This window comes from Tinamus guttatus, unplaced genomic scaffold (assembly GCF_059628265.1).
Source record: "Tinamus guttatus ecotype Peru unplaced genomic scaffold, ASM5962826v1 Tinamus_guttatus_pri_ptg000397l, whole genome shotgun sequence".
In the NCBI taxonomy this organism is placed as follows: domain Eukaryota; kingdom Metazoa; phylum Chordata; class Aves; order Tinamiformes; family Tinamidae; genus Tinamus; species Tinamus guttatus.
This window is the reverse complement of record NW_028288931.1, coordinates 1,647,347-1,672,904: the sequence shown is the minus strand read 5'-3', so window position 1 is coordinate 1,672,904 and position 25,558 is coordinate 1,647,347. Positions and strand designations below refer to the sequence as shown.

Sequence of the window (25,558 nt, the reverse complement as noted above, 5' to 3'; positions counted from 1 at the left end):
GCTGCATTCGCAGTCCTGGGATTGCGGAGGGTCGTCGCGGGCTGCCGGGGACGGGGCCCAGCGCCCGGTGGTGGCCGGGGCGGGTGTCCCCACGCAGGGCACCCGCTGGCCGAGGTGGTGGCGTTGCTCCTGCTGCCTCCAAGCGCTCACCCGGCACGAGCCCCGCGCGCGCCTCGTTAACCTGAACGCCGCTAATTGGAGAAGCTGCCCCGCGCTCGCTGCTCAGAGCCGGCGCGGGGGCTGCACCGGAGCCGGCACCGCGATGGCACCGGCAGTCCTGGGGGGGGCCGCGAGCGGCCCGGGGTGGGGGCTCGGGTCCCCGGTCTCCCCCCGGGACGGGGAGGACGGGGCGGGCGGTGCCGGCGGGGCCGGCCGGGCCGCGGGGCCGGGGGAGGGACCGGAGCGGGGCTGCCCGGCGCTGCAGCGGGCGGAGCCGGGGCTCGGCGGGGCCGCGCCCGCCCCCGCCTCCCGCGCGCGCCGAACCGAACCGAGCCGAGCCGAGCCGAGCCGAGCCGAGCCCAGCCGCGCCGGTGCCGCTGCGGCGCCCAGCGGTCCGGGGGCCCCGAGCGGAGCCGAGCGGGGCCGGGCCGAACCGGGCCGGCCCGGCGGGCCCGGGCCGCGGCGCTCTCCGCGGTGCTGAAGGCGCCGGGGCCCGGCCCGGCCCGGCGCGGCGCGGGCGGCCGCGGGGGATGGAGCCTTCCCCGGGCTGCACCGGCGCCGCGCTCCTGCTCTGCTTCAGCTGCGCCAGCCTGATGCCCGTGGAGGCAGGTAAGGGCCACCGGCACCGGCTCCGGTACCGGCTCCGCGGGGCACCGGGCACGGCGGGGGCTCTGGCGACAGGGAAGGAGTTTCCAGGCATCGCTGGCCGCGACTTTCCTGCTTGCGGCTGCCCCAAGCTCCGAGGGGGCTGGCGGGTCCGGACGCTCCGTCCTGCGGAGCCCCCGGCTTTGGGGAGCTGCTGGGCACCTGCCCGTCACGGCAGAGCCCCACGGGGTCCCAACCGGGCACCTCTGGAAGAGGCGGCTCCGGAACGTGGCACAGAAACGCCAGGAGCAGCCCTGGCACCGGGAGGGCAAATCCTGAGAGGCCCCACGGGAGCCAGGGAGGCACCAGGGCTGCTCCGCTCCCATGTGGCGCTTCCCCCTTCGCAATCCCGCTCTCCTTTCCCTGTCCCCCAGGCCTGCCAGGGGCCACCAAGGTCCTGCAGCTGCCGAAGGCCTCGGGAGCTCAGTAGGATGAGCCCGGCCGGCCCGGGAGCGCATTGGCTTCCTGGGGACCTGGACACGGCAGGGCTAAACCCAGGCTCCTCCGGGCTGACCTGCTCAGGGAACAACCCTCCTGCAGGCCTAGGGTCCCCAGGGAGCCACTTCCTACAGGGAGCCAAGCGGGATGCATCAAATGCACCCATGGGTGCCCTGGCTCCGGCACCACTTCCCTCGGGCTCTGCCGAGGCTGGTCCCGCTCGCGGCTGTGAGCCGGGCTGGAACAGCTGCTCTGATTCCCAAAGCGCCGACTGCCGGAATATCTCACGTTCCAGAGGGCTGGCGAGGGCCGCTGGCGCTGCACAGCCCGGGGAGGGGGAATTCCTGTGCCCGGGCCAGCCCTGTGCCCAGCCGGAGTTATCCCACCCGTGTCGCGCCTGCAATGGGGTGCAGAGACCCCCCCAGCACCTTTGGCTTTGGCACGACAGTGTCAGGTCAAGGACACGCTTGTCAAAGTCACCGTTTCGGAACCAGCGGCCGCAGGATGATGGAATAAAACATTCCTGAAAGAAGGGAGCGAGGGGGAAAACACCCCAGTGCAACGGAGGCACCTGCCAGAGCAGCAGGCTCGCCAGGCCTCTGCAAACTAGGACGCTCGTCCCTGCTTCTCCTTATCCTTGAATCACCTCAGCCAGGAACGGCGAGTAAACACGGAGCCGTGTCCGTGCCCACGGCCGCCGCTCGGGCTGGTTCAGGCAGCGTTTGTGCTGCGAGGGGCCACGAGGCCTCCCGCTGTCCCCATGCAATGCACGGGCAGTGCCGTGACCTTGTGCTGCGCCGCTCGCCCTGCACGTGCCCTGCAGCCGCCCTGGGGCCTGGCGGGAGGTGGCAGAGGGGACACAGCGGCTCTCCCAAGGTCACACGCAGCCGGGGGTGGCAGCGCCGCTGGTAACGTGTCCCTGTGTGCCCAGAGCCGCCGGTGCCGCTGCTCCTCCGCACGGTGAGGTCCCTGCTGCTGGAGACGGGGGGAAACGGGTGCCAGGGGCTCCGGGAGCCTCAGCATCCAGTGCAGAGAACCCTCCAGTGCTCCCCGCTGCTGCCTGCTCGAGGGGAGCACTGAGAAAACAGTTGTTCAGATCTGCAGCGTGATTCAGGATTGCGACGCGGGGCCCTTGCGCGGCCGCAGTGAGAGGGAAGCGCTGTGCAGCGCGCGGGGCCGCGGGCTGCTCTTAACGAGCATCAGGGGGCTGTGCAAAAACACTGAAAGACCTCGAAATAGCCCAGAGCCTTCCCGGAGCAACGAGCAGCCCCGCAGGGTTTGCGGGCGTCGAGCGACTCGAGTCACGTTTATTCCTGTAGGATGGAAAACTTCCCACCGGCTCTTCCTCGTCCTCTTCCTCCAAGCCACGGGAGTCACGCACCGCTGTCCGGCGGGATCGGAGGCAGCGACACGGGGCGCTCTGCCCGCCGAGGTGGCCCTTGGTGGCAGCTCTTTGCAGCTGGCCCTGGCTCGCGAAGGCCACAGAGATTCCCGGGCAGCTGCCGAATGACATCAGCATCTTCCCGACTTGTGCATTCAGCACAAGGGAGGTTTAATTGAAACGTGGAGGTTTCCAAGCCCGGTGTCAGGCTCTCAGCGGGGAAGCTGCCGCGCAGGGTTGCGCCATCCTGTTCCCGACACCCGCTCCTGCTGGGAACATCCGTGTGAAAAGCAGAGAGCTCTCCCGGAGCGGGACGAGCTCGCGCACACCAACCGCGGGCAGAATGAGAAGCAGCTTCCCATGGACCCGTGCCCACTTCTACGGGCGCTCAATGTGACTCAGTCCTTTCAGCACTCACTGTTAAATAAACCCCTCCTGCTTTATAAAGTACCCTTAGGCTGAATTAAGGCCTGATACAAGCATAATTCAGTTAAAAGCATAAATGTATTGAGCACTGAGGCATGAAAATCTTTGTGTGAACAGCACAAATGCGGTTGATGCAAGAGCACAGAGCAAGCAGCTCTCTGGAGGGGACCGGGTCCTGGTGGCAAGTGGCCGGCCAGGAAACTTCATCCTTGCCCCGTGCTGCCTCTGACAGCCTTTGCTTACGTGTCTTACACCTCTTCTGTTTGTACACGGGAGTGGGTGGTTGGCAGGAAATAATTGACTCTTTTCCATGCTGAAAAACACCCGGTTGGACTTTCTGCTCTTTGAAATAGCCGGAGCTTAGCGAATAGCCCCATTTCCCACGCGAGCGGTGATGGCAGCTGGGGGTCCCTGCTCCCTCCCACTCCCCTGCAGGTTTTCTTCATTAAAATGCTCAGGGAAGCTGATCGGTGCTCCAGCCCTTGCTAAACACCCCAGAAAACTGACAAGCAATTACACCCGGTGAGGAGAGCCCTGCTGGGAGAGCACGGAAAGGCTCAGAGGTGGGAAAAGGTCTTTCCACACTCACCGCTCTGCTGCGGACAAGAAGGGCCTGGTGTCGCCGGGGCTGCGGCCAGGACGTGGACGGGACCTCGGCGGATGCTCCTTCCCCTTGCGGGTTCTTCCATCCCCTGCATCCCTAGGGAAGGTCGCGGTGCAGGAACGAAGAGCAGCTGTGATTTGAGGCTGACATTTACAGCTTCCCACAGGAAAGGGCAGGGAGCTTGCAGGTGGTGCCGGGGCCCAGGGAATGGCAGGAGAGCACTGAAGGAGCCCCTGGGCAGGTGCTGTGATTGCTGGAGCTAACTGGATTGGAAAATGCTGGGATTATAGCATAGCACTGCCCGCGGAGGACGCGGCTGCATTTTACTCCAGCCGCTTTCAAGTACATCAGGCCTGCGTGCATTTTCCAAGAAAGCTGAACTCAAAGGGAGCAGATTTATGAGGAGCTGGATCCCTTGGCTGTGGAGATAAACCTGCAGACACACTCTAATAGCAAATCTACTGCCAGAGCAGATGACTGTGCTGTCGGAGCTGCCCTCGAAGGGTGCGACACTAGCACAGGGGCTCCCTTTTCCTCCCTTTACTCCGTGTAGATGGTTCCTCTGGCCACTTCCATGGCAGGGGCAGCAATTTGGCTCCCACCTCCAGCCACATCCTAGGAGCTCAGGGCTGGACAGTGGAAACCGCAAACTGAGAGTGGCCTCAAAGGCAGAGCTGAGCTGTCGCTAAAGATCCTTTGAACAGACCTTAAGGCAAGATGTCAGTTAAAGGAGGGCCTCAGGATGGCTTTCCGGTGTCAATTTATACGCTGTCTTTACTTAAAAGCATTAGGAAAGTATAAAAGCATAAAAAGCTGTACTTTGTGATCTCTGTGATATTAAATACCTCTTTGAAGCTAGCTATACAGAGGCTGTTTGATATCCCTAAGTATTACCAGGCAGAAGCTATGGGCGCACACAGCGGTCTATCGCGGTTCGGGCACGCGGTACGGAGGGTCCCGGGCACGGGGCGAGCAGGAGCTGCCCCCGGCCGCTGGGGGAGGATGCCCTGGGCTAGGGGGGTGGCTCCCACACTGCTCGGGCACCGGCCCCACGCGTGCCCGGGCCATCCCTCCCGCTCGCAGGGGTGCCAGGAGGGCTCAACCAACGTGCTGGCAGCAGCACCACGACCCCGAGCCCTCGACCAGCCACCCTGGTGCCCCCGCCGCGCTGTGGGGACAGGTATGGGGACATCCCTGCTCCCTTCTCCTCTCCCCTACTCCTCCTGCCATCCTCCTGATGAAGGCAACGTAAGGGGTTGCCCTCCTGTTCCTTGTGCCAGCAGCTGCTGCCTTGACAATGAAAAGCCAGGGAGGAACCAGCCCACAGCTGTAAAGTGGGTTTTTTTCCTCTCTTTTCCTCAAATGAAAGTCCATTAATAATTAACAGAGTGTTTAATGAGAAGCTAGGAGTTCTCAGCATTAAGAGGGGATTAAGGGTAATCTTCACTGCTTACGCCTCCTCGCTGTGCGGAAGAGGCCCTGACCTGCTCCTGCCAAAAGGGCTCAGGGTGGGTAGGAGTGAGGCAGGGCCGACACACACATTCCTGGGGGATGCAGGGCTGCAACTCACCTGATGGGAGGTCCCTGGGAAAAGAAAACGAGACATAGGTTAAGCACCATCAGCACATTCCCACTTAGAAATTGCCATTAGTTTATCTTCATTAATCAAACAGGGGGCTGCAAGATGTGCTGGCATGAAAGAGAGAGCAACTTTTCATTTCTGGATCCAAATTTGGTCAAACGGATCCTCTGCCAGTCTGCAATGTGCAATTTGTTCAGGCTGGCATTGCAGCCTCTGAGCTGGGATGAAACTAAACTGCTAAACCACAAACCTGGTACCATATGGGCTCCTTACGAACCAGACAGAAGATCTGTGCTGTCCTCAGTACCTTTGGAGTAAATATGCATGAGAAAGCAAGGAACACACTGTGCATCAAGCCTGTCTTGCACGAAGAGAGGAATTGGTTCCCTCTGGGGCCATCCCACCCTCTAGACCTGCTCCCGAGAACATCACAAGCTTCACTGGCTGCTTGACACAGAAGCAAAGTTTCCAGGAGTTGCATAAAAGGAACCGAACCTTTGGATTTGGCTCCTCAAGGCTCTGCTGGAGATGCTGACTCCTAGAACAAGCTGGGAAACAGGAATTATGTCTTCTCTACCTGACCCCAGTCCAGTTGGCACTACAGAGAACTGCAATTGGTCCAAGGAGCCAAAAGCAGTGTGGAGTATCCTGGAACAGTGATTAGAATTTAGAAAGTCATGATCTCATCATGTATCTCCTGGGAGCAGAGAGAAAAGCATCCTCATGGATTAAATTTTTGGTTCCAAATTATTCACTCAACCCTGGGAGCGGGGAAACTCATTTTCCTGGCTTTGTACTTCTGTCAAATGCTGTGCTAATTCTCTTTTCGTATTGCTTTTATGCCGCTTTGACATCACTGATTTATGTGTAGCTACTCCTAATGTGTAGTAGTGAAGCAGAAACGCAGCCAGATCTGCCGTCCTAAATTTTGGTGTATTATCTGCTGACTTCAACTATCACTGTGTGTCTCTCAGGTCTTACCACCAAGTTGTTAAGTGCTCTTGTCCATACTGATCTCTTCCCGTCTACCTTTGGAGTTACAGGCTCCGATATTTGGGCTGCAGCTTGGCCAGGTGCTTCCCTTCTTCCTTGCAGCCCCTCGCCAACTCCCAGGGGTTGTTTGTTCTCCTCCTCCAGCTCTACGTCTTTCCAACTCCCCCACATTTTAAGTCATCAGAAAAATCAACTGTTTCTTATGCTGTGACTCCCTCAAGGTCACAAATTTACAAAGGGACTCAGGTACCAACTGTGGTGCCTTGTACGCTCCCTTTTCCCAGCTCGAAGCTCTTTCACTGATACTTTGCTCTCTGTTTCTGTGAGGTTAATTCATCAGCTTTCAAAGGCCTCCTTGACCTAAGCTGGGTAAATCAGTGGTGGCTTCTCCTAAAAATATCCAGAAGAGACAACCACGCTGGGATTAACTGCAGAGCGATACTTTGAGGAGGGCGAAGTGCCTGGCTGCGGCTGGAGGCTGTTTTGTCTCCCGTCTCTCAACTCCGTCATGCCCTCCGCGTGTTCTAGCCAATTCATCAGGCATGACTCACCGAGCTTCCCGGTGCACATTCCCCTCTGCTGACTGCCCCTTCCTAAAATTAGACCTTCCTCCCGTTGGCACGTGGTTCCAGGACGCTGAGGAACCGCAGACCCACGTCCCTTCCCCATGTCACAGCAGGGAGTTGAGTCCAAAAGGGACCCGGGCTCTGCTCTGAGGACGATGCGTGTCCCTGGTTCGGCTCCTGCTTGGCCCAGCCGGAGCAGACAGTGCACAGTGACCCCTAAGTCATGGCAATGGCCTGGTCAATACTCACTTCATCACATACTTGAAAGGACACCTCCATCTATGAAATCCTGGTGCCCCTGGTTCACAGCTGCTCCTCCTACACCCCCAAATTGCTGCAGACCAGCCCTTTGACTGACCTTTGAGCTCATTGACTCGCTGCAGTGAGTCTGGGGTCTGCAGGACTCGTCCAGGGATCCTATTCCTAGGGGTTTCACTATGAGGCCTGGTAGCTGTGGGTTTCCCACCTGCCAGCAAGGGAAGCCAGACTCTGGGAGGTGTTTAGGGAGAAGGGAATAAAATCATTGCTCTGCTAACCATAGAATAGGACTGACCTTCAGCAGGGGAATTTTGTGCTCCCATGTTTTCCCTGTTCCCTCAGGAACATTCACCAGGAGTGAAGTCAGTTGTTAGGAGACACTTGACACTAGAGCTAGAATATTTTCGGCCACATCCAGGCGGCTGGGACTGACTATAAATCCCACGGGCGTTACTGGAGATGCGCATGGATGCATTCTTTCACTGTTGACCTCAGCCCCAGAAGTAGAGATGGTTAAAAACAATAAAAGTAGTATTATTTGATAAGAGTCAGAGCATGCCCCCTTCTCATCCTATCGGCCTCCCTGGGGCAGTCTGAGCCCCAGCAGCCTGGTCAGGGGCAAGAGTTAGAGATAATGAATTAAATTTCACCAGCGGGGAGGGAGCAGGAATCCAACCTGCTGCTCTCGCACGCTCAAAATGCGCCAACTAATCAGGGAGTCGCTGCCGGCCCAGCAGCCCGCACAATTCTATCAAACCAACAGGGAAGAAACGGAGAAACACTCCCGTTTACTACACCTGCATTTCAAATCTGCTCAGTGCTCCTCAAGGCATTCACCTCCCCACGCTTTTGAGGCACTTTTGGCCTGTCCTCCGACTGTCGCTGTCAGACTGTAGCAGGAGACGCCGGAGACAACGCGGTGCACGGCCGAGGAGGACGCGAGGGGCAGCGCTGGGTCACGGGAGCTGCTCTGAACACTCAGGTGTTTCACACGTGTAACAGCGCCACGTTCTCAGCACACATCTCCCACAACCTGTTAATTAAACCCTTCAGTTTTGCACACCACATGCCCAAGGCCGCTTACAGGAAGGTCATTTGTTGCTCACAGTTTCTCCTGCCTTGGACCTTGGCTAAATCCTGTTTTCTTTCAGCAAGGCCCTTCCCCGCTCCCTCGCCTTTGCTCTCTCCTGCCCATGGCCGTGGCTTCGCCTCGGTAAAGCCTCTTTTCCCTCCTTGCAGACGGCCCATCGGCTCCCGTCAACGTCACAGTCAAACACCTCAAAGCCAACTCGGCCGTGGTGACTTGGGACGTTCTGGAGGACGAAGTTGTCATCGGATTTGCCATTTCCCAACAGGTACAGTGCCCACGCTTACTCACATTCGGTCATGCTCGTCTCCACGCCGGGTTGCCCCTTCCCACATGCTCTTGCTGCAGTTTGAGCCCATTCCTTCTGCCCTATCCCTCACGGTCGGGAAGGGAACTTGCTCCCTGTCCTGTCCGCAGCAGCAGCAGGGAGAGAAGGGGCCGACGGTCTCTGCGGCCGTGGGGGACAGGGCAGGACTCGGCAGCCTGGGGTCCCAGCCGTGCACACGGGGGGTCTCTCCACCTCTCCGTGCTCTCCGCTCTCGGCTTCCAGAAGAAGGACGTGCGGATGCTGCGCTTCATCCAGGAGGTGAACACCACCACCCGCTCCTGTGCCCTCTGGGACCTGGAGGAGGACACCGAGTACATAGTGCATGTCCAGGCCATCAGCATCCAAGGCCAGAGCCCTGCCAGCGAGCCGGTCCTCTTCAAGACCCCCAGGGAAGCTGAGAAACTGGCTTCTAAAAACAAAGGCAAGTGTGGGTGAGTTCCTGTGTGGCCCCGGGATGCCAGCGTAGGGTTCCCAGTGAGGGAAGCGGCGTCCGACTGAACAGTCTTGTGTCCTTGTCACAGCCCCGCGTGGACAGGCGGATGCTCCGGGTGTATCGGCAGCAATGCAGACACGGGGTGAAGCACGAAGGAGATGCAGGTGCTACAGCTGCCCACGGGGCCCTGCAGCCTGTGCTTGCCTCTCTGCAGGGCTTACACCTCAATATGGAACTGCCAACATAATACTAATATTAAGACTAGGACACTTCCATTCGTTATGACGACTGACTTGCATGCTAACCATGCAGGTGTCCCAGCAAAGCTGTGGGGGACATTCCTGAGCAGCCGGTGCTGACAGGACACGGAGGGACTGAGCCTCCTGCATGCACATTCCTGCAGAGCAGGAAAAAAGATGCCCAGAGATTCCCCCTTTTCTTAGGCTCCAAATGTTTCTGTCAAATCAGGTACTTCCTGACTGGAAAAGCTGTGGGGAGCATAGGGATCTGGGACACAAAGGGTTGCTCTGCTTACCAAAGGAGCCAGCCTGTTGCAGGGCTCGTGGCGTCGGTTCCTAGGATGCTGCTGGTTCTCTCCTCTTTCTGCTAAGACGACTTGGTGTTATCTGTAAATACTGACCAGCCGCTCACTGAGCACGCTAAGAGGAGCCTGGCTGCCCTCCCTGCAGCCTGAACTGAATCTTCTTAGTCCTGAGGCCAAGGAGGCACGTTGTGCTCTGCAAAAAGGTTCTCATTGCTGAATCCCACGGCTCTGCGGAAAACTGCAGAGCCGGGAGAGGAGCCACGCGCCACACGCACTTACCCCCAGCAACTCCAACGCACTAACTGCCTCCTAATCCTGTTTGCTGCTCCTTGCTCATCCCAGTGTCCTGCAGGTCATTGTGGAAGAGCGTGGGGCAAGTGCACAGCGTGGGTCACGCTCCCTGTGTGACCCATGGGCAAGGACTCGCTCTTTGCTACCTCTGGCCCCGGGGCACTGACGATTGCAGTCTAGGCTGCTGTTAAACCGGGCCTAGTGCAGCCCCACTGAGCCCTGCGGTTACAGTTCACGATCTCTCTTTCCCCTTGTGCAGATGAGGTGACAATGAAGGAGATGGCCAAGAAAAACCAGCAGCTGCGAGCAGGGGAAATTCTCATCATCGTCGTGGTGTTGTTTATGTGGGCAGGTCAGTTTGATTTCTCTCAAAAGCACATAACACCCCAGGGACTCCCTTGCTTGCTTGGTTTGCACGTGTAGTCACCTAAGACCCGACAAGAAATGCTTCCTCCCAGAACGCTGCTGCACATTCAGCTCCATTGCTCCTGCAGCATCACAAGTTGGGCAGTGCCAGAAGTTGGATGGGGACTGGGTGCCTCAGTGGTCTCACCTGGTGCAGCAAGTGGGATAACGGCCTTGATGAACCACTTGTCTAACTCACCGTGGCTAATCCTGTAATCTCCATTTGCCAGAAAGCTCTAATGATGATGCCCTTCAAATGATTCAGGTCACTGTCGCTATCTGGCTTGTTTTATGACCCCAAGTCTCATCCAAAACAAATTCCTGTGAGTTCCACCAAGACTGAGTTGTGACCATCTAGCTCTCAACCCACTATTTTACTAAAACCTGCACTAACAGAGCTCTAACAAACTGACCATCAAGTAAATGTGCTCCTCCAGTATGAAGAACCTTCCATACAAATATAAATAAAATGTCCAAAGAGAAGTGAGAGTTTTCTGGCATGAGTTTAAGACCACATTTCAATATGCCCTTTAGCAAATCATAACTAGGAGAGATCTGGTTCGTGCATTTTAAGCTAGCAAACGCCAAGAGGAAAATGCCCAAGTTCTGCTCTGTCCACTGATGATATTGGAATGGCTATAGCCTGTTCAGGACACTTTCTGCATGAGTTAACAGGAAATAAAGTTTGCACTTACCTGTTTTCTATTTAGAGCCACAGCCTCCCTTGGCTGCCACTCAGCGGCTGCTCCTGCTGCAATGTAAAACATTAATGAAAGAGCGTGATGTGTTTGCTCCCCATGAGCCACAGAGCAGGCTGCCCCTCAGAGAAATGGTTCAGGTGACCCTAGGAAACTGGCAGGCAGATAAATTAATGCTCTGGCAAATCACATAATCCACAAAACGCAACCTTTGTGGGTCAATATTTACTCCCCTGGTGCCAGCCAACCAGTTTCCCCACACACAGAACGCGTTAACCATCACACAGAAACAGCCTCCTCAGAGTTATTACTAACCACAATATCAAAATGAAAGATAAGAGGTGTCCAAAGTCACCAGTTCTCAGTCTTTCTGATGTTCACATCACGTTAAGCTCTGCTTGTCCAAATTTCATAGTTTTTACAGGCAGGATAATCACAGATAGTTACACAAAGTAACTGAACAACCTAAAACTTAGATCAGTGTCTGAGCACAGAATTTGCTAACACCACAATTTCCTTTCTAGGTGGATGATGTATTTAGGAAGGAAAGTGGGTGGGGGAAAATGTATCTACACTCAAGGACTTTTTACAAAGTTTCAGCACACAAACAACTTTTTCCAGCCTTTAATCTGGCCTGGTGACCTGAATCTATAAGAATGTTTTAGCAAATGCAGGCTGCCCGCACGCTGGGCTCTGGAGCCAGAGACCCAGGTTCTTGTGCTGATTCTGCTTCCAGTATCACTCACTATTTTGCTGCTCTGTGCCTCATTTTTACCATCAGAAGTGACAGACGGTGGGACGATGGCAGATGTTAACTCATTCTCCTAGGAGCAGCCCTTTGCTCGCAGGCAAGGGGCTCACAAGGACAAATTTGGACCACTACATTTATCAGTGACACCTGGGGACTGCTGCCATAACAACTCCTCACTTTATAAAGCGTTTTGTGAGGAACTGAGGAAAGCTCTACATGTGTTCTGCTGTTAGGGGAGCTGGAATACTTTTCAGTATGGGAAACACAGCATCTGCCCAGTCCTACTTTAACACTGTGCTTGGAATCTGCAGGCAGAGGAGTTATTTGGTCAAAATGTCACGTAAAAGCTTCTCAGAAAGATGTTTTCAGTCTTCTTATTCATCATGGCAGCACCTGCTTTGCTCTTCATGGGCCTCTGCGCGTGGGAGGAAATTTCCACTGGCAGTTTTTGCTGTCGTCACTGCTGCATATTTACAGATGTTGCCCTGCTGCTTGAGAGCCCTTGGCTGGTTTCTTTTGCAGGCAGGTGCAGAACCTGCCTCTCACCTCCCAGCTCCTTCGCTTCATCTCAGAGGAGGAAAATCAGAGGACACATTTTCCCTAGCCAGAAATACCAGGAGCTCCTGTGTCTGCAGAGCCAAGATCCCATTTAACCACATGGCTGGCACTAATGATATCCAAACGTGGGGTTTAAAACACTTGTCCCATGCAATGACAGGGAAGTGGGAATATAATTAATCTTCTGACCTAACTGGTCTAGCATGGAATTTGGCACTGAGAATCAAACAGCCAGAGGACTGAGCAGCTGTGTTAGAAAAAAATCCTTAGGAGTAATTGTGGATGCTGCCGAGATCCCTGCCAAGGCACAAAGCGGTTGGCAAGCCAGGGATCTCGGAGCACCGCGGGCTCCGGAGGCCGAGCTCGTGTGTGTGACCACTCCTGTCTCCCCTGCTAGGCGTCATCGCCCTCTTTTGCAGACAGTACGATATCATCAAAGACAACGAGCCCAATAACAGCAAGGAGAAAGCCAAGAGCGCCTCCGAGAACAGCACTCCCGAGCACCAGAGCGGGGGGCTGCTCCGCAGCAAGGTGAGACGCGGCCAAGCCGCTTCCCCCGGGCCAAAGCACCCAAAAAGCCTCTTCTATTCAACATCCTCCCTCCTGGAGGGAGCACGGGAAGATCCTCCATCCCAGGCCCTGCAGCTGCAGCTCCCTGAGCAGCCTGAGCCCCCGGCACACACAGACACCAGCGTTTTACTCCCAGCTCGGGGTTAGTCTCTTTGTCCTCGCCAGTAAACCAGAGATTTCAATCCATATGAGGCTGCTGCTGTTGTCACAGCTAAGACCCATGTCATTTCTGGGCCCTTTCAATAGCCTGAGGGGGTAGGAACAATACATTTTACAAAACCCAAATCCTCCAGCACATTGCACTGATCTCCGATGTTTTCTTCTTTTCTCCCTAGTGATTCCTATACATTCTCTCTTCCTTTGTCTCTTCTAGTTTCCAAAAAACAAGCCCTCAGTGAATATCATCGAAGCGTGACAGCCTACCCTCTGATAGATGGACTCCATTTCTCACTCTCACTTTCTGCCTCTGAGCCTTGATGACTAAGGGAGGTGAAATATTGTTGGAGCAATCTGGAGAGAGACCTCACGATTGCCACTTGCTGGCACGAACCTCCTTGTCTCTGTTCTGCAAAGCATCTGGCCAGAAAGAAAAAGCCTGCAAAAAAAAAAAACAAGACAAAACAACATACCCCTAAATGCAAACAAACAATTAAGATGCAAAAGCATCTGCTGATCCTGTACCGGACTCGTGAATCACCTAGGCTGGAGTGACTTCACACACTTCACCCTCACACTCCATCTTCTGCAACAATTTTCCTGTCTTTGGAGAAGTGTACGGTTTTACTGTATCTTTGTTTTGTCTCACTGTCACTACATCTTGACAGTAGATGAATATGAGCTCAGGCATCAGTCACTGTCACTCCTCTTCAAGCAAGAAAGAAAAGCTCATCGCAGACACGACTAGCAGCCAGATCTTGGCTGCTCTGTGCTCTTGCTTGCTTTGTGCCATTGATGTTTGTTGTGTAACAAGTCTTGTAGATGGGTTTTTAAAACAAACAAACGAGGGAAAAATGAGGTATACCCCAGTTTCCACTCAAACTGTGAGAATTTTGCTGGTTGTTTCCAGTCAGGCTGCAGCACACGACTCCACTGTTGCTCTCTCCTGTCTTGCACTGGTGGGACTTTACCTTGGATGCTCGGGACACTCCGGACACCGAGAACCTATGTGATAGGACACCTGAAGCTGTTGTTTTGCTTCCAGGATAACTTCAAGCATTCTCTTCACAGTATTTTTAGCTGGGCCCAAGTTCACCAACAGTGTGATAACAGGTCCATTAATGTAGCCAGTCAGCAAAAAAGAAAAAAAAAGGAAAAAAAACTCGTGATATAGGTTGCTATGCAAGGTCTCCAGTGGCGATAGTTATTTATTGCAAAAGACTTGCCTAAAGGAGCTTTTTTTGAGGGCTTAAGTTCTTACCAAGTTGCTTCTTCTAGTGGGGCTCCCCAGGAAGGTCTGGTTCTCCTTACACGTCTCGCCTGCACTATTTTTCGTGACGTTGTAATGCCAGGTATTTGTTCGAGTCAGTCCTCCATTAAAAGGACAACAACAAATGGGAAGGGGATGGGGTTCTCCTCTCTCTTTACTAAGTGCTGATGTTTGCAAGCTGACAGGATCCCTGGGACTGTTGGTGCTCTGGAAGCTGGTAGATCCAAGTGCGTCATGTGGAAAAGATTTATTCTTTGTGGTGTGCCATGGAGTATCTGTATTTAATTGCCCCACAAGACCACTCCATACACACTAGGGAATGAGGCAAGAGCCTATTTGTTCCATCAAACATCAAGAGACGTTGGCCTGAGAAGGATTCAAATCTCATCATAGCAAACTTGCACTCCCATAAGCCTGGCTGAAAAGTCAAAGCAAAGAAACAGGCTGCCAGTTCAGCCACCTCCCCACTTCCACAGTCACCAGCCTTTCGGAACAGCTCGTCTGGGAGAACAGCACTAGGAAGTCTGCTTGCAGATCACACAGTTTGCAAACAGGCAAGATCTTCCTGGGAGCCTGTTCCAGAAGGCAGGCCAACCCCCAACAAAATCACTGGATCCTCTGCCAGAAACTATTTCTCCATCACCAAGAGGGAGAGGTCAACACCTCTGATACAGATAGAGCAATAAACATTTTATAATGTACAATAAAAGACTAAAGACATTATCCTGTGTCCTTGTAACGTGAATTTAGTACCGTTTTGTCTTCATGTGCTTTGAACAGAACGCATGCAATGGAATAGGGGGGTTTTTCTCTGGGTATCCTAGGGACTCTGCCCAACTGTTTTATCTGGTTTCCCACAAGCAGGAACAGAGAGATTTATCAGAGTTCATTCTGGCTGTGGATGAGGAGGGGGGAAAAAATAACCCTGCAACATAAATAGCAGCACAGCCCTACCTAGCAGGATTCTTCAGACACGTCTGTTCTCTCCTAAGAAAGAAATGGCATTTGGAATCCATAGTGCTATAAAGGGAGATCTAGGACAGATGGTGCAGCATGTGCACGAGAAGGGAGATGCTCTCTCATAATCCTAGTGCAGACAGCCAAGCAAGCAGCCCTCAGCAGCCTGCTAGTAGGAAATCCAGCCTGGGTAATTTGGCAGGGGTGTTTGTGTGTGCGCACGCATGTGCATATGTGTTTACAAAGAGTTTTCCCCAGAAATTCAGACCATAGCCCATTTTTTTTTACAGTAGCTGCTGTTGCTCCCTAGTGACCATTTCTTTCCTAACAGAGACATGCTCACTCCTTGAGTGTAGGAAAGGAAAATTAAAGGTATAAAGCATTAGTGTTTGCTCAGAATTAAGTACTCACACCATGATGCGGCAGGAGGTAAAAGGCTTATCGTTATGTTCCATATCTGCAGGCTTTAAAGGCAAGATAATAATGCTATTAGTGAAAAGAAACAAATGAAGCCTGGCAGCAAATTACAGAAGGCTTCCAAGCTATCAAATTCAAGCGATTCTCTTAAAGGATATGTTTTCAGCAACTATGATTCAAAGATACATAATAAGTTTACACTTTAGGAAAAGTTATCTCATTCAGAGATGAAAAGAATCCTAGTAGGAGTCACCTTAAGTAAGATGACTTAAGGTGTTATTTTCTAAAGGTCACAGGCATCACAACCTTAACTGGTGTTTAGGTACCAGCTTCCACTGTAACCCACGGGGCTCAGACACCATCAAGGCTTCAGGCATGACTTCAAGTCTAAGCCCATGTTCAGAAGAGATACCCAATTCTCAACAGGGCTTGCCTGAAGATCCTCCTTTTGAGGAGACTTGAGATGGTTTTTGGTCAGTATCAGGGGAAAAAAAAAAAAAAAAGAGGTAAAGAAAAGTACTGAGGAAAAAACTCACGTTGGGCCACAAAAGACCTCGCCCCAAAGGCCAGCCACAGTTTCCTGAACATTTTGTCTCACTGATGGTTATTGGAAGCAAGGCCTAGGAAAAAAATGGTTTTAAAGAATACTAAAAAGAAGCAGGTGGGAGTAAACTTGCACAACAGGGATTCCAGACAGCCCCACGCAAAGCAATTTCCCATTGAACTCGGAACCGAAGGAAAGAAGCCTCCAGTCGGCATCGCTGATGTCACACGGCCCCTGGGGACGGATCCTGCTGATTTCCAGGAACAAACTGAGCAGAGACTATGCACACAATAAGGAGCAAGCAGCAGAAAACAGAACCCTTTGCCAATGGATGCAGCGCATACTTAAAGTTAAGCACCACTCGCCTTCATCCTTTCAAGCGCAGTAATCTTTTTGCCTACACACACAATTTAGCCAATATATTCCTCCCCCACAAGTTTAGGAAAATTGAACCGCAGGAGGCGGTGTAGAGCAAACAATCCTGCACAGCGTGTCCTTCCAGTTCACAACACAGCGCCACGCATTCCCCTCACCTCCCTCCGTACAACAGGGAACGGCGCAAACTCTGCTCCTCGTCTCCTTGGAGGAAAATGAGAACATTAGGCATTTTACCCACTGACACTTCAACAGCATCAGAGAACACACCTACACGACAGAGAGCATGAGGATAATCTCAGCTGGTACCAATTTTCTGGAGATGTTCATGGGGGAACAGCCTAATGCCAGAGGCATTAAAGGCTGCATCACTCCAGAGCCTCTATCGCAGCCGCACGCTCCTTGCGCTGATAAAAATATGGCAATTCATTGACTGAGCAGTCAGACTTCACCCCCCTACAAGGAGCGAGTTGAAGATTATATCATATGTTATACCAAATTTAATGTCCCTTGATTAAAAAAGCTTCCCAATTACATTTAATGAGCTACTACTGCCTAGTGCAGATGGAGGATGCTAACAAGCAGGCAAAGTGACCAAATTCAACCAGTTCTCTGGCATTTGTTAAAAAGTGTTACGGCCAACATGCTTGTTATGCTACAACTCCCTCTGTTTTCTCAACAAATCTGCTGTCTGTTAAATCACTTGATGATCCTATAGATTAAAACAATTATGTTCCTGCTTGTTAGTGCTCTTAGCCCACAAGACTCGGGGAGAGCAAGCTGGATTCTATTTTAGCTCATGCATCAGCATCAATTTTGTTTAACTAAGTTCCAAATGAAGAACCTTTATTATTAGTGACAGAGCCAGGAAAGACACAGCTTGAATTTTAGATCCCAGATGGAATCAGCAGAGTTGGCAGCCAGAAAAGCCATCTTTTTGCTTGTGATCTGAACACATTGGTGTGGAATCGAGTGGCAATAATGACAAAGCCCCATGATGCTATTTGACACTTTCCAGAACATCCCTGTCCTTTCTAACTGACAAGAAAAACCTCACTTAGTGCCACCAGCTGCTAAATAACACCTATTTATACCACCCAGGCTTGTTTTTTTTTTTTTCCAGAGGACACAACCAGTATAGCCCTGAACTCTCAAACCAGAGCAGATTCTTCAAGCTTTTCAACAATGATTTACTGCAAACACAAATTAAGGGAGGACATCTAGGACAATGACTGACTTTGGCCACTTTTTAAAGCCCCCCTTTCAGGAACACAGCCCAGTGCTTTGTTATGTACATTGAAAAGGCCTCTTTCTCCCTGGCCCAAGCACAGAAGGCTGAAGACTCCACTACACAGTCCTTAAACAAAAGGCAAATTTTCTGCCAAGTGCTGTACGCACAGAAGCGCACTCATTTCCTACATCTAAGCACATTCTCAAACAACAAGACAGAATTCTGCAAACTTCAAACAGTCTTACAGGAGCGGCATTAAAGAGTGAATTACATTTCAATGGACTTGGTTATCTCCAGGCCTCAGAGAGAGCTACAAAGCTTTTCCACAGCATTAGATGTTGCTTTGCCTCTTGTGAGCTTTGAAAAAAAGCCAACTCTGTCTTTTCTTCCCCTCATTTGTGCAGAGACACCATAAGTCAGGAAATAGCATTTAGAAACTGCACACCCACCTGAGGGGGGGTTACACCTACAAAAAATACTGCGGAAACAGTTGGTGTGGAGACAGAACACCTGGGCAGCCACAAGGAAGTCGAACTGCTGCAGAAGAGACTGGGCACCAAAGAGGTCTCAGCCCAGGAAAGCAATTGAATCATGCCAACAGCTGGGGAGAAATATCTGTATTACAGATAACCTAACATACTAGCTCCTTGTAAAGCTCAGAAAATCCAAGTCCTGACTAGATCACGCAGGCTAGGAGAGCAGGTCTCCTCCTTGGAGGTCCAAGTCAGGGTTACATGGATCACAGAGTACCAAATTCGTACTAATTTCTGAGACACAAGTTCTTTAGTTTAAATCAGACTAAGGCCAAAGATTTAGAGGATTCCCACTCTCAAAGTCAATTGGACAATGTCTCCCTGAACTCACTGCCACCTTGGGAGTTGCTCATAATTCTTTTACAAGACATTGCCACAGAGGTAAAACGCTATCTCAAAGGGAAAATAAAAAGTGCCTCCATGGTGTTTATTATTAAAAAGACAAACCACCATCAAAAAGTCTGACATTCCAATCCACTAAATGTTTCCTGTGGCCTTTCCTAAAGCAGAAAGCAAATATTTAAAGTCTGCAAATTAATTCAGCAACAGAAAGTGAGACTAAACACGAGCTGACTCACGAACACTTCAGACTAGTAAGAGGTTTCACACTAGTAAGAGGTTTCAGCTCTCTGGAGAGCAGCAGAGTCCCCAAAGCAGCGTGTAACACCAGCCAGTTTTTGGAGAGTGCTCCAGAAGTGCCTTATTTAACTATCCAACACAAGGAGCTGAGAGCAAGAATCCTCATGGCCATGTCACACAAGGAAAGGGGACAGCGAGCCCCTGGATGAAGTGAATTGCCAAGGAACAGAATTTAAAATGCCAATTTGCTTCCTTTCTCCTCAAGTACAGCCTGTCCTCTATCCTTCAAGAACAGCTAGGATCAAACTGCAGAGTTAGGATGAGATTTCCAGACAAGTTCCACGCTGATTTGGATGCCAGGAACCCTGGTTATTCTCAAAAACACCCAGCTATGTGTTGGGGCCAGGTGATTCCCACAGAAGCCCTGGACCAGCCTGGTGTGGACCGGGGAGCATCACACTGCTAGGAGCAGCAAACTGCTCCTTCCAGCCCCCAAAACACAGGCTGCCCCTCGCTGCAAGCTCTTTCCAACCTGCTTCATCAACAACAACTACCCCACTCAGGGTGACGGATCCTTCTCCAAATGACAAGAGAATAGTTGTCTGAGCAGCAGGTGGTGCAGCCACTATCTCATATGCATAATTGCAATGTTAATGACCTGTGAAAGCAGTTCCCCTGAAGCACAGATGCTTGGGGAGAAAACAAGAGAAGGCTACATTTAAAGAGAGAAATAATTAAAAAAAACACTTTTAAATCTTTTGAAAAAACAGGCCTATATAGCTGCATGCATTGCTGAGGACAAGCCTGAGCAGCAGTTGAACTAACACTTAGTGCTAACAGTCATAGAGGTAGATGCAGGGGCCTCACTGCTTCTGTGAGCTGGTGCAGACCCAGACAGAGTCTCATCAAGGAGGGTTTGGTTCTATTTACTGTCGAATAAAGGGCAATAATGAATTGTGAATCCTAACAAATGGTCAGCTGGCAGATATCGTTACTGGTCAATTATCAGTTTCAGCCACCCATTTCCAAGCAGATGTTCAAATCTCATCTCATTTTTACATCTGCTACAATGCAGCCTCAGCAGCATTTAGATTGCTAAGGGAAGCTGCAAATAAATGTATCTATTCATACTGAATATCCTCTAGAAACTATAATTAGAGGCAGAACAAGTAGAACCACAGGTTATTCTGTATTACCAGTTCACTTGAGATGGTCAGATTTGAAAAGTTTACTTGGAATATAAAAATTACCACAATACAACTACCAGGAGACTTGCAATAAAAACCAGATCTGAACATTTGTAGCAGCAATAGGTTACGATTTCTGAGCCACCTGATCAGTTACCACTTCCCAAAGGGAATTCCCTGGCTGGGGCTGAAACCTGTTAGTTTTCCTTTAGGGATCACTCTGCATTTCTGTAGCTCCTAGGCAAAGGACACTCGAGATTGCTGCAGGTGCATGAATGGAAGAGGCACCATCCAAGGTCAAACTCAGCCCACTGAGAAGGTCCTTCTGTGACAACTGGGAAAACCCATTCAAGTCCCCTGGGCTACATTCCAAGCCTACAGCTATTTGAAATGAGGTTTGCACTAATCGAAAAACAAAACCAAACCCAAATGGTGTGCATCACAGACAACGCTCCTCCACAGCAAAATAAGATCTCTATTTCACTCACCAGCCTTGCTCATTTGCAGCTCCTGCCTGATTTTCTATGACTCAGAACATACGTCTTGCATTTTTAATTTGAAAGGAAGGAAAAACAGGCCATTTTAGCTTTCCTTGCATACCCCCCTCCACATTACTTATGCTGTATTCATATACTGGAAAGCAGCCCTGTGGCTATGCAGCTGTTTGTGCTGCCCAGATAAGTGCAGGCTCCATGCAATGAGCCGCACAACTGTCAGTTCCTTGTAACTCTCAAGAAATGACAATTACTGCACCCGTGAACAGTCAGGAGCACCACAGTGGGAGGCCATCTCTGGAAGCTACCAGAATGCTTTCTGCCCTTCAGAAAAATCTCAGTTCTACTAATCACTGCTATAGATACTGCTCTCCAGTTAATACTGGTAGCTGCTCTTTACACACACACTTCCCTTTCAATCTTTATTGGCAGTAGCTCGGGGATGACAGCTGAGAGGGGCACAGTAAAGGTGATAGTGGTTGTTGATCTAAACCTCAGCATTTAAGCTAAAGGTTCCCCAAGCCTGGATTCAGTTATGGACTGACAAGGACAAGCAGCTCCCAACACAGCTACAAGCCAGAGCTCAGCTCTGCTCCTCCCAGGTGACAGCCACATTTTGATACCTCCACTCTCCTCTTTCCCAGCTGTTAGAGACAGCTGAACCAGTCCTGGAACTGGTTCCTGTATGGGAATTTTATGCATGGTACTCCTAGTACACGCAGTATTTTTTATTTCATGCTGAAAAGCAAGGGCATATGCAAGGGCATATGCTCTGCCCTCGCCACCACTAGAGCCTCATCCTCATCTGCAGGTTACCTGGGGCAGGATCTATAAGTCTCTTCGCACAGGCAGGCATGCACTGGACACAAGGGTTCCTTTTGCTCAAGCTCTGCTTCCAAAATCCACAACCCTTGTTTAAGTCTTTAAAAGAAAGGACACAGAGTTAACATTTTGAAAATACCTGACAAATTAGGCTGCAGAAGAGGGACAAAGCATGCTACAGAAGTCCTACCAAAAGGAATTTCCTCATAGCACTATCCATCCAGATGCTGTGATTATAAAAATAGAATGTTTATTCAAATAAAGCTGCAAGGTAAAATACTGAGTGCAAAGCAGGACAGAAGATGTCAGCCAAGGAAACCAGCAAGTCACTGCCCTGATTAACAAGCCAGAAACCTGCAGTAAGCTCTCAAGAGTAACAGATTTTTCATGTTACTCAAGACCACTCCAGGAATGACAATGCACAGAACATCAAAATGCATCGGGTATGCAGCGGCCACAGGGAGGAAACTGAATTTACAACTCCAGGCACAGCAGGGCTGGAGCAAAAAGCAACCTCCACTGCAGCAGGCAGCTGCTCTGCTACTGCCATCTCCTGGAAGCCTCGCTGAAAAGGAGGCCCGCAAACACACCAAGCCAAGCAAATTGTTTTGGGGAACTGCTGGGTCTTTTATTTATTTATTTTAAATGCAAAGGCATCAGAGGCTAAGATCTCACCTTCCCTCCTGCAGCACAGGAATAACCTTGCCCAGCTTCTTTCCACCTGTTGTCTCTTTCTGCCCAGCTGTATCACTTAACTAGAAAGATAAGGAAAAAGAGAATTAACATCTAAGTGCATTCCATGTAAGTGTTGTTATACACACACAAAAAGCTTTCTTCTGCTTTAAAAGTCTTTGCTCACTGTGTAAAAGCGCACTTATGTGCACACACACATTACTACCAAGCCCTCAAGCACAAGTGCTAGACTTAAAATGCTTTAGTGGGAATTAAAATTTGCGTTTACTTTAATGCTGTCTGATGGCTGTTCAGCTTCTGAGGATTCCTGCACCCCATCGTTCTTTGGGAGGTCAGTTTTCCCTGAAAAGCTGCAGTTTGTTCCTTTGGAAAGATCTTGGTGTTGGGACTCAGGAGACGGCTCAGGAGACACGTCCAGCAGAGCTGAGCTCTCATCAGCTCTACTCTGGTCACAGGCAGAGTCAGAAGAGAGTGTGGAAGTTTCTGCAGGACCATCACGGAAGTTAGTCATATCCCTGCTCGCAAATGCAGTTTTTCCCACGTGATCCATGCCCAGGCTGTGCTGCCCTTTAGACATCAGCCATTCTAAAGGTTTTCCAAGAACCAAGTTACTAGCATTAATTTTATCATATCCTAGGCAATCACTTATGGTTTGGGAAGTTTCTCTTTTGGTTTCTTCCAAAAAAAAGTCCTCCAGAGGCTGATCTACATAGTCAGCATCAATTGGGCTCAGATTTAGAAGCTCCTGAATATCAAGGTCAAACAACATGCCAGTTACTTCGGCTGACTGCAGATCACTCACATTTGAATTAGCTGTTTCATTTGTGAGGTCAGGATAATACTCTGGACCAAGTGAAGCACACACCCTAGCCAGAGGTATATTTGGTTTCTTTGCCATCTTTGGTGCTACCTTTACATCTTCACTGATGACTGATGCCCCAGTGCAGCTGCTGCTCACGTCCTTTCCACTCTCTCCATTTACATTTTGGCTCACAGTGCTTTCTCTAGTTGTATACTGCTCAGATCCTGAGCAATCATCTGCCAAGATTTCCTGGATCTCTTCCTCAGTGTAATTGAAAGGAGAATTCCCTTGTTCACTGTCTGACAGTTCCAACAAGGAGTCGTCTGGCTCGCTATCCTCAAAACATCTGCTGGTATCTAGAGAAATGGCCACATCATCGTATTTTGAGCAAGAAGAACCGGCAACAAGCTCATCAGGGCCAATATCATCCAGAAAAAGGGAGGATTCTTGAAAGGAGGCTGAATCTGGGGAAGAGAGCAGCAGCTTCTCTGATGGACATGGAAAGATACAGTGATGACTCAACACACAAGCTTTCTTAGCTGCCTGCAGCACCTGAGCATCCCTGGAGGAGTAACAGGGCCTTTTGGCCCTAGGGCCTGTATTATTAACAGTAGGCTTAAATTCATGAAAATGACAAAGCTCAAAGGTATGAGGGGAATGGTCATCCATGTTGCTGTTGGAGCCTCTGCTTAAGTGACCCCTGTGCCTTCTGCTTGCAGCTCGAGAGGCACCTGCTGAAGCTCAGCTGATCCTGGTGCCACTTTAATGAGCACTTTCGGGAAGGAAATCAGCAGAATCCGCTTCAACCTGCCAGTAAAAGACAACATCTTAAATAAAAGGCTCAGCCATTTGCAACATTACTGGGAAAGCAGTAATATTAGCTCAGGCAAAAGCAGACAAGGCTAGGCAATATAAATGCTGGGTTTTCCTTTGATGCAGAACACCCAGGGTTCTTCTAGGATGAAGCACATGAGCGTTACCGACACCAGTTACTCCAGAAATTAATGGATTGTGGAGTCTAAAGACATAATTAGATGTCTGCTTGCAAAGCAGTTATAGCTACTTAAGAAGACTAAATTTCAACTAGCAAAGTAAGTGTCCACCCATCACTCAACATGATTTCACAAATAAATATCTGAAAAAAACAAACCCCAAACCCCCACTCCTTTCAATATCTCTGCTGTTCATCAAAATAAAAGCTTCCTCACACAAAAGGAAGAACCAATACTTACCTGTGTACTAAAGGTTCCAACATCAGCCCTGTTCAATCTCCACTACCTCTACTCCAGGTCTTTTTAACTCTTAACAATACAAACCAGTAACTTCTCTCTCATTTCCCAAGTTTCCTCCTACACAAGGTTGTTCAGCATGTTTTATCAGCAGGATTGATACCAGCTGATCTATATAAGTCATTGTAATCATTGTAACACCTGAAAACAGTATTTACTAGTTACATTTTTTACCAGCTCCCATTTAAAGTAACAGGGCATTCTTTAGGTATTAAGTAAAGCCTCACAAACTCTTCCTTTGCCCCAACCCCCTATCTCCCATCTTTCAAAGGAACTAAACAAATCTTTTTCTGGTTAGGAAAAACTGAGCAATGGAAGAATAACTCTGCCAAGGAGCTAAGAGGACATTCAGGAGCACATTACAGTCATAAAAGCACTCATACAAAATGCATCTTATAAGGAAAGGGCAAAAGATAAAAAAAACCCTGTAAAATCAAATAGCTTAAAATATCCACAAACAAAATGTGTTTTTATATCAGCAAAATTCACACCAACATTAATCTTCTGACTTAAAAGCCCTGTGTTTGACTCTGAACCAGCAGGAGAATCTGGACTTTCCTTTCTTCTTTGGCCAACTGATTTAGAGGAATATCTTTTGTCTTTCCATTGGTTTGACTACTTACTGCTTTCAAAAGGGAAATTCACCCGCTCCAGAAACAAAAATCAGGCAGCTCTGCTACTTTCTCCTATCATCCTGTCTGAACAGTAGAAAATCAGCACTTTCAGAACGATGATCTACCCACAAAGGAGGAGGAAAATACCTCAGGAATCAGCTATATCCTTACAAAAAAAAATTACACAAAAACAGAAAAGTTACAAATGCTCCTGAGTGATAATGACTTGCCTGGAGTTTTGTAATTTAGCTACAGGTGCTCCAAGAATTCAAAGAGAAACAAAAGGAAAATAAAAATAAACACTGGTGTGATCCTGCAGGGTACAGCAGGGTGATACTCTGGCCCCTAGCAAATAAGAACTGGACACAGAATGGGAGTTTGGAGCCTCGTGGCCAGCACTGCCTTAGTGGCGCGTTCAGAGCCCTTCCGTGCTCAGGTGCAGACCCAGGAACGCCGCTGGCGGTGCCACAACCTTCCCAACTCCCCTTCCCGGCTCCGCGCCGCCTCACAGCACGCGGCTCTGGAAGCAGAACTGAGGCAACAATGTTCCTGGTGATGCAGGAGCCCGGACGGAACCCGCTGCCATGTCCCGCAGAGACCCTGCAAGGACAAACAAGAGGTTTGTAAGCCAAAACAGAGGGAACTAAGCACAGAGGAGGAGAAAAATGTGTAGAATTACGGGGCTGTTTGAGGATGTGCATTATAGCAGGCTTTGAGGCCATGGAAAGGGCTTGGAAATCCAACACCTGCACAGCCAGCGCACCAGAAAGGCTTCCCAATATTTTTTCCCCCAATTTTAGGGGCTCACACAAGCCTTAGGGGTGAGGGGACCCTGCTAGAATAGGGACACAAACCCATGGGGTAACGTGGGTTCATGT

At 50.5% G+C, this 25,558-nt stretch overlaps 2 protein-coding genes across 2 annotated transcripts; one reads left to right on the top strand and one right to left on the bottom strand.

Moving 5' to 3' along the window:
* Positions 1 to 689: 689 nt before the first annotated feature.
* Positions 690 to 13,277, top strand: FNDC5 (fibronectin type III domain containing 5). Its single transcript, XM_088531099.1, has 6 exons — positions 690 to 768; positions 8,292 to 8,407; positions 8,690 to 8,888; positions 9,995 to 10,087; positions 12,545 to 12,678; positions 13,091 to 13,277. Exons 1-6 carry the CDS (start codon positions 690 to 692, stop codon positions 13,130 to 13,132), a joined length of 663 nt encoding a protein of 220 aa, XP_088387225.1. The 3' UTR covers positions 13,133 to 13,277.
* On the bottom strand, positions 5,078 to 24,793 carry S100PBP (S100P binding protein). Its single transcript, XM_088531097.1, has 5 exons — positions 24,690 to 24,793; positions 22,244 to 23,584; positions 21,958 to 22,037; positions 21,277 to 21,381; positions 5,078 to 5,237 (listed from the first exon to the last, which is right to left on the bottom strand). Exons 2-5 carry the CDS (start codon positions 23,444 to 23,446, stop codon positions 5,084 to 5,086), a joined length of 1,542 nt encoding a protein of 513 aa, XP_088387223.1. The 5' UTR covers positions 23,447 to 23,584; positions 24,690 to 24,793; the 3' UTR covers positions 5,078 to 5,083.
* Positions 24,794 to 25,558: the final 765 nt, after the last annotated feature.